This window comes from Clarias gariepinus, chromosome 22 (assembly GCF_024256425.1).
Source record: "Clarias gariepinus isolate MV-2021 ecotype Netherlands chromosome 22, CGAR_prim_01v2, whole genome shotgun sequence".
NCBI classification, from domain to species: domain Eukaryota; kingdom Metazoa; phylum Chordata; class Actinopteri; order Siluriformes; family Clariidae; genus Clarias; species Clarias gariepinus.
Genome location: NC_071121.1, coordinates 8,356,673 through 8,370,180, shown reverse-complemented (window position 1 = coordinate 8,370,180; position 13,508 = coordinate 8,356,673). Strand labels below are relative to the sequence as shown.

General features: G+C 39.9%; 1 protein-coding gene across 4 annotated transcripts in view; it reads left to right on the top strand.

Annotated features, from left to right (window-relative positions):
* The window catches only part of clstn1 (calsyntenin 1), a 38,539-nt gene extending 25,273 nt beyond the window's left edge, over nucleotides 1-13,266 (top strand). For 2 of the 4 annotated variants that reach the window (XM_053482456.1, XM_053482457.1), the window contains 15 exons: nucleotides 55-263; nucleotides 454-603; nucleotides 886-1,071; nucleotides 2,174-2,422; nucleotides 3,634-3,755; nucleotides 5,171-5,333; nucleotides 5,642-5,692; nucleotides 6,600-6,757; nucleotides 6,990-7,138; nucleotides 7,427-7,659; nucleotides 8,144-8,314; nucleotides 8,449-8,594; nucleotides 9,007-9,142; nucleotides 9,376-9,560; nucleotides 10,103-13,266. In XM_053482456.1, coding sequence (XP_053338431.1) covers nucleotides 55-263; nucleotides 454-603; nucleotides 886-1,071; nucleotides 2,174-2,422; nucleotides 3,634-3,755; nucleotides 5,171-5,333; nucleotides 5,642-5,692; nucleotides 6,600-6,757; nucleotides 6,990-7,138; nucleotides 7,427-7,659; nucleotides 8,144-8,314; nucleotides 8,449-8,594; nucleotides 9,007-9,142; nucleotides 9,376-9,560; nucleotides 10,103-10,297 — 2,503 coding nt within the window. In that variant the 3' untranslated portion in view covers nucleotides 10,298-13,266. The remainder of the gene's footprint in view (nucleotides 1-54; nucleotides 264-453; nucleotides 604-885; nucleotides 1,072-2,173; nucleotides 2,423-3,633; nucleotides 3,756-5,170; nucleotides 5,334-5,641; nucleotides 5,693-6,599; nucleotides 6,758-6,989; nucleotides 7,139-7,426; nucleotides 7,660-8,143; nucleotides 8,315-8,448; nucleotides 8,595-9,006; nucleotides 9,143-9,375; nucleotides 9,561-10,102) is intronic. The other 2 variants (XM_053482458.1, XM_053482459.1) reach the window with 1 other exon arrangement.
* Nucleotides 13,267-13,508: the final 242 nt, after the last annotated feature.

Below are 13,508 nucleotides of genomic sequence, written 5' to 3'. Positions count from 1 at the left end.
CCCTGTTGATCCAGGCAGCAGTCCATTTGGCACTGACACTTTATTCTCCTGCAGGGCAACTGTCCATATCCAAGTGAACGACATGAACGAGTACTCACCCGTGTTCAAGGAGAAGTCGTATAAGGCTACAGTCATTGAGGGCAAAGCGTACGACAGCATCCTTAAGGTTGAAGCCGTAGATGCTGACTGCTCCTTCCAGTTCAGTCAGATTTGCAGCTATGAGATCGTCACCCCCGATGTGCCCTTTACTATTGACAAGGATGGTAAGATGAGGGAGGTGTGGAATGCGCTAGGACAAAAAGAGCCCTGCTCATAGATTTGAAATGCTTTTTTTCTTTCCTTCTTTCTTTCCTTTTTCATTTATTTATATATATATTTACAGTAGGTGAAGCCTAGACTACTTAGATTTTTGATTTTCTTGGCATATTGCTAAAAAAAATGTTTTTAATACAGGCAACATCAAGAACACCGAAAAGCTGAACTATAGTAAGGAACGCGCGTACAAGTTGACAGTGACCGCCTTTGACTGTGGGAAGAACCGTGCCTCAGAGGATGTCCTTGTCAAAATCAATGTCAAACCAACCTGTAAACCCAGCTGGCAAGGTATTAGAGTCCTCTTTGTCTTGTACATTGAATACACTGAGCTTTTCCCTTTTTCCACCATGCTTGGCAAATCTTAACCATTATTTAGTGCTTACTGCTTTAGCACTGACAATATGCTTTATTAGTATGGAGTGTTTACTGCATGACACACTGGTTGTGCTCTGTATTATAGGGGCCACACTGTCACATACAGTAGCTCTTTCACTAGTCATAATTAATACCTTAACACACATCTTTGTATTCCAAGGAACTTAATTTTTGTAAATGTGTTTAATTCCCAAGGCTTTAATAAGAGAATTGAGTACGAGCCTGGCACAGGAAGTCTGGCCCTGTTCCCCAGCATTCATCTGGAGACCTGCGAGGAGCCGATCACCTCCATCCAGGCCAGTATTGAGCTGGAGACCAACCACATCGGCAAGGGCTGCGACCGGGACACATACTCTGAGAAATCCCTGCACCGTCTGTGCGGTGAGTCACAGCAGTTCGTTAATGTTGTGTGAGTCATATGAATTTATTTATTCTGTCTTTAGACTGGTATAATAAAAATGGACAAGGTATACACCTAAGACACGCTTTCACATCACTGCTGATGTGTCAGTCAATGCTGAATCATTCAAGTAGATCCTTTTAAAATCTTAGTCTCTGCACCTCTATGTTTTTTTTTTTCTTGAATAGAGGATTAAAGCTACATAAAGCAAGACTAAATTGCCTTTTTTTTTTAAACAGGACATTATATATACAGGCATGAAATAACATTGTGTTGAAATTAGATTGTGCCTGTACACCTGTGCCTAGTATATTGTATGTAATTTAGTGGAGCATACTTTCAGATTAACTCACTGACCTTTCATTTATGAACGGATGCTATTTAAGGCATCCCAGGAGGTAAAAGATTATTTGCCAACATATTTCATTTTTAGATACGTGACCATATTCAAAACGCACATGAAGAGTTAGTCATCAATATAGCTGAGGTTACACTCACTGGCTAATTTATTAAGTACACATTTTCAACAGCCTGTTAATGCTAACCGGTGGTAATGCTGCTAATGGTAATGCTAATGCTAAAGATAACCAGTCATTTACATGGTTGCAACTCAGTGTTCATAGGCATGTAGACATGGTCAAGATTTGCATCTTCATTTTATCTCATTATACATCTGAGCAGTTGAGGGTTAGGGATCTTGATCAAGGGCCCAGAACTGGCAACATGGTGGTCAAACTCGGGACCTTCCGAACTGTAGGCCACGTAACCAGCTAGGTGTCCCAGATGATCTGGTTCAAACCGAGCATCAGAAAGAGGATTAAAGGACTTGGCATAGTTGTCGGTGCCAAACGGTCTGGTCTGAGTATTTCAGAAAATGCTAATCTACTGGGATTTTCACATAGAACCATCTCTAGGTTTAAAGAGAATTGTATTTAATATATTTTTTTAAATGATCTAAAATTAGCTCTCTTTTTTTCTAGAGAAAACTTGTCTAGTCTAGGTATCAGGCAACATGACATTATTCTTGGCATCTATATATATGTTGTTCTCTGTGGGTAATCCGTATTTTCTGGCTGTAAGCAGGTGCCAGTTCCGACACTGTGGAGCTGCTGCCTTCTCCCAGCAGTCCCACCAACTGGACCTCAGGCCTTCCCACTGACAACGGCCATGACAGCGACCAGGTGTTTGAGTTCAATGGCACTCAGGCTGTGAAGGTTCCTGATGGTGTGGTGAGCACAAGCCTGAAGGAACCCTTCACCATCTCAGTGTGGATGAGACACGGACCTGGTGGTCGGGAGAAAGAAACCATCCTCTGCAACTCTGATAAGACAGGTAATGATGGCCAAATGCTGTACATATGAAGAGACTGGTGTTTGTCCTTTGTATACTTTAGCACTGATATTTACTGTATGGTCTCAGATCATACTTTGAGAGTTAAGCTGCTTGATTCACAATTGTAATTTACAAAAGTACATCATAAGTCACTAACTGCACTAACCCACAATTTGCCAGCAAATGGTTTAAAGAGTCTCACTGGAAGCTGGTCGTTACAGCCTTGTCCCATGTCTGAGAAAGACTAAACAGTATTATCAGCTGGGATAGGGCTTGAGTGACAGGGATTATGTGAGATAAATATAAGCAGCTGTGCTGTAACCCAAATGCTGTGCCCCAATTGAAATATGGACTTTTATTCCCCTCCCAATTGTCGTGTACAATTCCTCCCCGTCACTAGGGGGCTCCCACATTAAGGCTACTACTACCACTCAGTCGGAAGGGCCGAAGACTATCACGTGTTTCCTCCGAACCAAGTGACGCCAGCCTCCCGCATCTTTTCGCTCACACCCACTGTTGGGGGCGGAGTAACACACTGGGAGAACAGCGCTATCCGCTCCTTCCATTTGCCTGAGCTCACAGACACCCCTGATTGGCTGTAGACCTGTGATTAATTTGGCATTCCTCCCCTGGCAATCTCATTCCTCCACTCTAAGAGAGCTCTCTGTGGACCTTCGTCTGTAAGAGGTTAAAGCATTACCTGGAAATCAAACTAGCGATCTAGTTTGATCAAATCACCGCGAATCAAACCACTGCGCCATTTGGAAGCCCGAAATCAGGACTTTTGAAGTGGGGTTGAGAGAGGGTTGCCATCTTTGTACAAAACAAATTTGACACAGTTGAACGACAGACAATAGGACTGACCATCCTTTAGGGAGTTCATTTTTCAACTTTGTTGTGTTTTATGTCATTGGCAGTTTAGGATAGGTTTTGTAATAAGTATGCAATATATATGTACAAAATATAACTATATAAAATCAGATATTTAAAAACAGGAAATTATGTGTTCTGGGAAATGTCATATTTTCCTGGGTGGATAGCTGAAAAAAGGCTAGTCCTGGGAAAACCGGAACAGGTGGCAACCCTACTGGCACAACAAAGAAAGTTAACAAATAATCCAAAATAATAAATTCAGTACGAAATAACCAACCCAAAAGGTTTATAAATGTGTAAGAACATGAGCATGTTGCCTGTGCTGCTCTCTTCCCCAGAGATGAACAGACACCACTACTCCCTGTATATACACAACTGCCGTCTGGTGCTGCTTCTGCGTCAGGACCCGACTGAGGCCGAGAACTATAAACCAGCAGAGTTCCACTGGAAACTCGATGAAGTAAGTCAACAAAGACACTTTAAGTAAATGGTAATTATTGCAACATAGCTGTAAGTTTATGTACATAGATAGTTGGAGTCCTACAACGCAATAATGAATGGGACTCTTTGTTTACTTAAATCTGCACTACTTCATGTATAAAAGGGCTTGTATGTGTGCTTGTATGTGGGCTTTTAAGATTTATACAGTTGATACTAGTGAATTAAGCAATGCAAGAGAAAATTTTTAAAAATCTGAATGTGAAATTTAAGCATTTTAAGTTTAATGAGCTGTGTTTAGAAAGTCAAAACATTATCTGTAGGCGTCTACATCTGCATCTGTAGGCAGACACTTAGAGCTTTTAAACATTTTCAAACGTAAATGTTACCAAGGAATGCTTTTGATGCCAAGAAAAAAAGCAGTTTTTATTATCTTACGGTTGATATTAAATTCCAAATCCTCAGAGCACCTACAGAAAACATTCTGTAGGACTTTGATATATTTATTTCTACCATATATTGTTCAAGATGATGTGACGTGTGACATGGCACATAAAATACTGGAACATGGAAGGCTGGCCCCTGTAGTCTGATCCAATAGAAGCGCTACTGTAGGTCACATCATTGAAAAAGTTGATAGTGGTTTTAGTTGAAAGGAGTCAGTGCATCGCAGTTTGTTGTGTATGGGGACTGGTCAGAGTATCCATTCTGTACCCGTGTCCACCGCCAAAAGTGCTTACAATGGCCATGTGAGCATCAGACCAAGGACCACATAATGTGGATGTGTGGGTGTGTCTGTCGCTTACCTGGAGAAAAGATGACACCAGAATGCACTATGAGAAGAAGATAAGCTGGTGGGGGCAGTGTAATGCTTTGGGTAGTGTTTTGCTGGAAAAACTTGGTTTGAGGAGCACAACAAAAAGATTGTGGCTGTCGAATTCTCCAGATTTCAATCCAGTTTAGCGTTGATGGGATGTGCTGCAAATACAAGTCCATTACCTTGAGGCCCCGCCTGCTACTGCTTATGCCATATCTCTGTATGTGCCCAGGACAGTACTATAAGTAAAATAGTTGTTAGGTTTTACTGAGCTTGCTGGAGAATATAAGTTCTTCTGGTAACTTGGTCACACTCGCTCCTTTCTATTTTTACATTAGGTTTTTAGTTTTCATCTGAAAACGTCTTGTACTATTTTTTTTTCTTTACAGCCATGCATATATTTTCCTGTAACATTATTTATTTATTAATTTTTAAGTTATGTATGGAAATACTGAATGATTTTGTACATAATTATGCAGACATGATAAACATATATAACAAAATTGGTACAGTATATAATATGGTGCCTAAGACTTTTGCACAGTACTGTATACAGTATATAAAATTTGACTTTTAAACATTTGTTTTTATGCAGTATTTGATCTGCTGTTTGTTCTCAGGTCTGTGATAAAGAATGGCACCACTATGTGCTGAACATCGAGTTCCCTGCTGTGTCTCTGTTTGTGGATGGAGCGTCCTTCGAGCCCTTCTTGGTCACAGAGGATTACCCTCTCCATGCCTCAAAGATTGGAAGTCAGCTCACTATTGGCGCCTGCTGGCAAGGTATAGTCACTGATATTATGATGCTTTTTCACTGTCAAAATAATGCAGCTTTTCTTTTCCAGGTGAAAACCCGTCCATTTCATTGGTCTGCTGTTATGTGCAAATAAATGTGACTTTTGACCACAATGCATAGTTGAGATAGTTGGTTGATGCAGGTATTTATTTAAAAAAAAAAAAATAAACAAATAAAATATTATCCAATTGTTCGTTTATTGTCAAAATGCATGATCTTGTAAAAATCCTATTAATCCTTTCCTAACTAAAGCAAAGCCTCGTCTTTCCCCACTCTTCTTGTCTTACCTCCACAGACCTCTCAGGACATGACAATGACACAGAGACAGGCTCAGAGCCTTTGACAGGTTGCCTAAGTCTTTCCCTAATTGCACGAAAATTGAGAGTATGTTCATGAATTAACACCTCATACATGCAATCCTTGCACAGCTGAAAATAGCTTGACTTAAGCCGTGTGAGGATTGGATGCGCACACAGCTTCTATTTGCATAACATTTCCAGCACAAGGCGATCCTGACCAGATGTTGTGGCACACACATCCTGCCTGCTCTTATCTACTATTCATTTTATTTAATTTCTTTCTCTTTATCTAAGCCAGGCATTTTAATTTTCCCGCAGATCAGGGAATGCGTTGAAAAGTGCTGCAGTTTTTGGTTGTGCCAGCAGTTCTTCTGCAGGACTTAATTGTGATATATAGCTGAGTGACCCTAATGTTACGGAGCTGTGTTGGAATATTTCAGAGCACAGCTCCTGCCTCAGCTCACATTGTCCTTTAAATGCACCTGTAATGAATGCAAGATCATGAGCAGCATGATCATAGGACATTACGTACTTACTTGAGAAGGCGGAAAAAAAATAATGTGATTCAACGAAGGACCCCTGCTTCCTCTGGCACACACTAGCTATGCATGTCTCGAATAGTTTCTAATATTTAAACCTATTTTTATGATTTATTCCATGCATCTTCATATTCATTTCCATTTATTTTTCACCACTTTATCTCTGTGTGGATCACAGTAATAATGCTCACCATGCAAAGGCAGAGCTGCATGAGGCTAGAGGCCTGTATTCGTCTATTCATCTCGACCAGCAGAGCAGAGTGGCCGTACTAACTTGCATGAATCATTTTTGATGTGTTTATGAAGATCCAGAGCATGCTTGAGTCCCTGGAGATTAAAAGCAAAAGACAACATGTTTGTTTTTTTTAACATTTCATTAAGTTATTCATTTACTCCACCTCCTTGGTTTATCCAGGTGGCAGCGCTCACATGACCCAGTACTTCCGGGGAAATTTGGCTGGTCTCATGTTCCGCTCTGGGAAGCTGGAGAATAAGAAGGTGATCGACTGCCTGTACACATGTAAGGAGGGTCTGGATGTGCAGCTCCCAGAGGAAGTGGCTTCAGCAGTGAAGGTGTGAGCCTTATACATTTCTGTTGCTGATGTAGCACAATGGTAAAGATAGCTATATGACCTGAGCTCTAAAGAATAAGATCCTTATGGCCTCACAAGATAAATGCCAGAGAGCTGTTTTTTTTTTTCAGGTGGATAGTTTTGAGATAGATGAATAAATGTCAGTGATATTACATTTTTTTCAAGGATTGGCTGTGATGACTCAATGAGTCTGATTCATTACTTTTTTTTAGGTGGACTTTAACCCCAATCAGTCTTCTCTAACCTTGGAGGGAGATGATATTGAGAGCTTTGAGAAGGTCATGCAGCACATCTCCTACCTGAACTCCAGACAGTTTCCCACACCAGGAATACGCCACCTGCGTGTCACCACCACCGTCAAGTTAGTATTCAGCAACTCTTTCTCTCTGTTTGTGAGAACAGAAAGAAATGTTTTTGTTTTAAATGATCATTAACAAAAGTGCATTTTAAATAGGCATGATTTTATTGTTTGTATTATTATTTGATTTCGTAACCTAAATTGCTTGTACAACTCGATTTCCTTCACACTGTTTACTTTTTTTGAAGCTTTGACCCATAAACCAGCTTCTGAGTGTAGTCACATATGTTATTCCTGTATGTAGTGCCAGTCAGGTAAATTTGAGCAATGATCAGGCAATGATCTCCTCAGGTGCTTTAACGAGGAGACGTGCATCTCAGTGCCTGATGCGGAGGGCTATGTGATGGTCCTTCAGCCAGAGGAGCCAAAGATCAGCCTGAGTGGAATCGACCACTTTGCACGAGGAGCGGCTGAGTTCGAGAGCACTGAGGGTGTGACTCTGTTCCCTGAACTGCGTGTTGTCAGCACTATCACACGTGAGGTGGAGGCTGAGGCAGAGGCTGAGGGAGAAGACGAGCCCACGGGTACGTCATCACAGCCACGAAAACAAGAGACTGAAACAAACAGAAAGATTGAAATAGTGAGAGGTTGAAAACCTTAAGGGGGTTATCAGAGAGAGAAATGAAAGAATGAGAGCTGTGCCATCTGCCGGATCTGTGCTGAGAAGTAAAAAATACTTTAAGAAGTATGTGCTTGAGGATAAGCCAACTTAAGGTTTCAAGAGATTTATGGTGAACTCTAATAGGAAAAAACAGGCTGTGAGGTTCTGGAAATAATCCATGCCTCTCTATGCGACTTAAAGATGAATGATGGCAAAGTAGCAGCAGAAGTCTAACAGTATTTTTTGTTGGCTTGTGTTTTTTGGCTATTCTTAATCATCTGAATGGTAATGTTTAAGTGTATGACTTGCAAAGTATTCCTAATTCCCTCAGCATCAAATAGGAAAAAAAGCACTAGATAACTTTTAACTAGATTTGATTTAAATCAATAAAAAAATGTCTTTGACAGTGCAAGAGTCTGTGGTTTCTGAGGAGATCGTGCATAACCTGGACACGTGTGAAGTGACTGTAGTTGGAGAAGATCTGGATGGAAATCACGAGAGTCTGGAGGTGGATTTGGCTCAGGTTCAGCAGCGAGGCCTGGAGATTAGCTCCTCCAACATGGGCATGGTCATCACTGGTGTGTTTCTATTAAAAAAGAAATTTTATTTACAAAACTATTATATACAAGAGTTGACGAATTATGACTGATTGTAATAATTATGTAGAAAGTCTACCTATTAAATCTGATGTTTTGTTCCTGTCTGGGCTCAGGTGTAAACACTATGGCCAACTACGAGCAGGTCCTGCACCTCATCCGTTATAGGAACTGGCACACAGAAGCTCTGTTTGATAGGAAGTTCAAACTGGTCTGCTCAGAACTCAATGGCCGGTATATCAGCAATGACTTCAAGGTTGAGGTAAGGCTAACCAAACACAGTCTTTACAGTACTGTTTTTTCAGGCTGTATGAAACTCCATTTCAACTGATGAAATCATATTAGTGTAATATTTTTTTAAAAACAGAATGTCCAAGTCTGACTCATTACTTAAAAGCATGTCTTCACTGAACTGGAATTGAATGTTCTTTATTGGGGTCAGTTATAGCTCAGAGGGTTAAGGCTCTTGGTTTACTGAGTGGAAGATAGGTTCAAATTCCAGCTCCACCAACTTGCCACTGCTGGGCCTTTTGAGCAAGGCCCTTAAGCCCTGTCTGCTCCAGAGCTCGCTCTAGTATATGCATAGAAAGAATTTCTTTGTGCCATAATGTATCTAGTATGTGACAAATAAAGACTTGACTTAACTGTGGTACTGTCTGTGTGTGTTTTCTCAGGTCAGTGTGATTCACACAGCTAACCCAGTTGAGCATGCTAATAATGCCATGTATCAACCTCAGTTCATTAACCAAGTCAAGCATGCCTCAGTGGACCTGTCAGGACACAACCTGGCCAACACACATCAAGCTTCAGGTATGGCCTGTCTTGAAGGCAGTTGGAAATCAGGGGCAGATATGGAAAGGGGTGTTTTTGCTTTCTTTTCGTGCTGCAGTTTGACAGATTATGCATTATGCATGGGTGTGTAACTGTGAAATGGAAATTCTTTATTCACTGTCCTCAGTAGCCACATATCGCTGACAGCTGTTAAGTGAAATGTGTCTAAACATGTCTTCCTTTGCTCGGTCTTGTTCTCTCTTGCCCCAAAGTTGTACCCAGTGCTGCCACAATCGTCATCGTGGTGTGTGTCAGCTTCCTGGTGTTTATGATCGTTTTGGGAGTGTTCAGGATCCGTGCCGCTCACCAGCGCACCATGAGGGACCAGGAGAACGGCAAAGAGAATGAGATGGACTGGGATGACTCCGCCCTCACCATCACAGTCAATCCTATGGAGGTATAGCGGACAGTAGATGCAACAGATATAATCTGTGTCTGGTGTGGATGAAAAACTGTGTTTAAGAGCATACATACTAACGAATCAATGTCAATCCCAGCCAGCTAGCAGAAAAGCTACAAAAGCATGTGCTTTCACGAACACAGCGAATGATTAAACTTGTAAAACAAAACGGATTATTAATACTAATGAACGCCTCTTATGGACATTTCTGGCTGTGAGAGCCAAATCATCAGCTGTCACTACTTTTAGATTTTTCCAGTTAATTAGCCAGAACAGCATGAATCCTTCATATTTTTCTCTCTTGTGCCAGGCTGTTGTTATGGAAACACTCGTTATTCTTTCAGCAGCAACAGTTTGTGGCGACACTTACAAAAGCAAAAATATTAGTCAAACGACAGGGTGGTAAAACAGTACTGAATACACCCAGAACATTTGTAATAGTTATTGGTTGACTTTTACCACAGCATTCAGCACAAGTCTTGTGTATGAAAAAAAATCCATCCTCATCGTTCTCTTCTTTCTTTTCCTGCCCTGAGAAGACTTATGAAGATCAGCACAGCAGCGAAGAGGATGAGGATGAGGAAGAGGAGAGTGAAGACGGCGAGGAGGAAGACGACATCACTAGCGCAGAGTCAGAGAGCAGCGAGGACGAGGAAGGGGCAGAGCCAGAGGACCAACAGGGCACCAGCCGACAGCAGCAGCTGGAGTGGGATGACTCCACTCTGACCTACTGACGCTGCCGAGTGCACACGCCACTCTGATAACATGCGAAAAATGCGCCCACGCACACACAAACACACACAGTTCCACCTGCCTCCCCACTCACTCACTGTCTCACCTCTCCACCAGTGAGGAGTTCCAGTTTTCCTCGCCAGATTCCCCACCTACAGAGCCATGAGTTTAAACAAATAAATACTTAAAGCAAAATCCGTATATATAAATATATATATACCTATAAATACATATATATATATTTAGTGTCTGTGGTGACGGACCACGCGGAATTAGCTTACTTTCCACTGGCCAAGGCTTCCCTGGTGTCAGCTTAGTGGTGATGTTCAGTGTAGTATAATTATCACATAATAGTTGAATGCAAGTTAAGTTTTTCCTTTTTATTTTGTATTTATTTGTGGGATACCTGGCCTAGAATTTATTTTTATTAGCTCTGTAACAAAATGCCTTGCACCATTTTCCTCGTTTGTAACGTCATTGAAACCAAGAATAATTTTATGTATATTACACACAAATTTGGAATTAGTTTGCTACAGAACTTTAAAAATAAGTTTCGTCTCTTCGCTTTTGATAATTCTTCTTGCTCTTCTTGCTCCATGTTTCTTTTTCTTTTTTATAGTGCATGAAAATTTGCAGTCATAGTCATGCGTGTAGAAGAACCTTGCTTTCTGATATTTTGTAAATATGATGAAATCATGGTGTCCAGTATCTAAAGCGTTGCAGTACCTGCTGTAGAATAATTTTTTTGTGTGTGTTACAGAGGCTCTAGCATGTTTCGGTAAAAAAAAAAAATAAATAAACATTTGGAAAGCTCTTCCATCATGATCGTGCGCTTTAGAAAGAGAAACCCATGACAGAGGCTGAGGTTTCTGTGGCAAAGTGTTGCTTATTCTGTCTTATCTTTTTTTTAATTATTTTAATTATTTTCTATTTAACGGAGCGGGTGGGCGTGAAAATCGGCTAATGTAGTCTTGCACAGGTGCAAATGCTACAACTTACGAGGCATTGTTCTTTTCAATTTCTGTGAAGTCCGCTATTGGACAGAGGTTTATATATTTGGACCCTCAGAATAATCACGTTCAGGTGATGAAAATACATTTGTTTAAATGGTACTGTATGTTGTAAAGTTGAGACACTCTGCATTTAAGCCATCTTGGAGTGGTAGTGGTACTTTTTCCTGTAATGATGTCTACTGTCATAACCCCTACTGATCAAGCCAGTCTGATGTAATTTGGACAAACGTTTGAGCTTCATGACATCTGTGCAGTGCCATGATGGATAAAAAGTCTTTGATCGTTTGTTACTCCAGTCAGTTGCATTTATTTTTGTTCATATTTATACTTTGGTGTACAATTTACTCACTCATTGACGGCCTGGTCATTCCAGTCCTAGAAAATATTTTATGGGAATAATATATAACATAAATTCTCGAGGAAGAACTCTGCAGCCTCATCGAGAGGTCATTCATCCGTTTGAATTCTATTAAACCAGTGCTCGACGGCCTTTCTGTGACTGTATAAAGGTCAGGTTTGGAAAGATATGTTACATACAGATTTACGTTAAGGAGAATGTCGAATTTAGGTGAAGTGGTACTTTGTTTAGATTGTAATTTTCCTGATTCATTGCATGGATGTTTTCTGTTTACTGCTGAAATCCAAAAGTTTTTCTTTTTCTTTTCTTTTTTTTGTTGTTTCTACTGCTGTTAAGATTAGTCTAATTTAGTTTCTGTTTTTATGACTGGCAGGTAAGGACAATTAGAGATTGATCAGGGTGCTTTGGCGTGTCTGATAACCTTTCCTTAATTGGAAATGTTTGATGTTTCCCATCACAATCTGGCAGCTGGTTCTTCTCAGAAAAAGCTCAGACCAGAGGTGCAGTCCATGATTGATTTAGCAAAGCTGGGAGTGCCTTTCGCCTGTCACTGCACATCAACATAATTAACACAGCCCTCATCCACACCATTCCAACTGGTGGCCATTTCTTTCTTTTGTAATTAACAACATTAGGATTGTACAGTTATAGCAAAATGTTTTTTTTTTTGTTGTAATTGGGGTCAACAGCTAGTTTTTATCAGTAGTGATTGTTTTAATTGTCCTGCATAGATGTCCTGTGTTCATATTGATGTGTAGAGAACGTAGATCCATATTGTATCATGAATAAATATTGTACTAAATCATGTTTGAGGAAATCCACCTCTATAAAGATGTATATAATTGAAATTCTTTAGGCAGTGTATGTGGGTATGAAAATTAACAATGTGTGTATAGTGAAATCTCATTTTAAAGTTTAATGCCTGATTTCCTAACCAAGACAAAGGGCAGCATGAAAATCATAAGAACTGGTCAAATATCCTTTTCCCCTTTGCACAGTTTTCTAGCACAAATTGTGTCATGATCTGTGAGAATATTTTTTGCTTATGATATTTTATATTTAGTACAACCACTTAACTCTGTTTATTTGTTAAGTCACTGGATGAAAGCAGGCCATTCCATGTTTGAATGAATGGAAATTTAAGAGAAATGGTTCTCCGGGTGAGTCTTTTCAGCTGAAGCGTTTACTAAGAAGGTAGGACAGAACAATAGGAATTTTCTCTGCAGGTTTGTAATTTTTTTCGATTATCAATGAAGTAAAATTTACATTGTGCTCCATGTACTCAAGCATCCATGTCCAGCCTATGAAAAAAAAAAAAAAAAAAAAAAAAAAAAGGAGTCTGAAAGTAGGGGTGTTGATCTCATGTACTATGGCTTGGGGTTGTCAAATAGTAATATGAAACTAAAGGCCGAACTACTAAAACACACTTTGCAAATGGCTTTGTCTATATTGTTTAGTTTTTTTGTAAAGAAAGGTAAGCAAGGTTGAGAAATGTTGGATGCAGCCCTCATAATCATTCACTTTTCTACATTCAGTGGCAATTTTTGGTGAAGGTGGTGCTTGCTCATGAACAAAATAAAGGATGATGAGATGAAATAAAGTTTCAGACTCCTTGTTCTTTTCCCCTTAATAGATACTGTATTGATTACGCAGAGTTGTATTAGGATTATCTATAAAATATTTAATGTGGTTAGAAATAAGTTATGGTCACACAACAAATGTGGCATTCTTACCTGAATATGTTGAACATTCGAAAGAAAAAATGTTTTGTAAATAGTAAAAAAATATACAGTATATTGCAGTTACTTTTACAGGTAATTTATGAAAAAAGTTTTTGTTTCC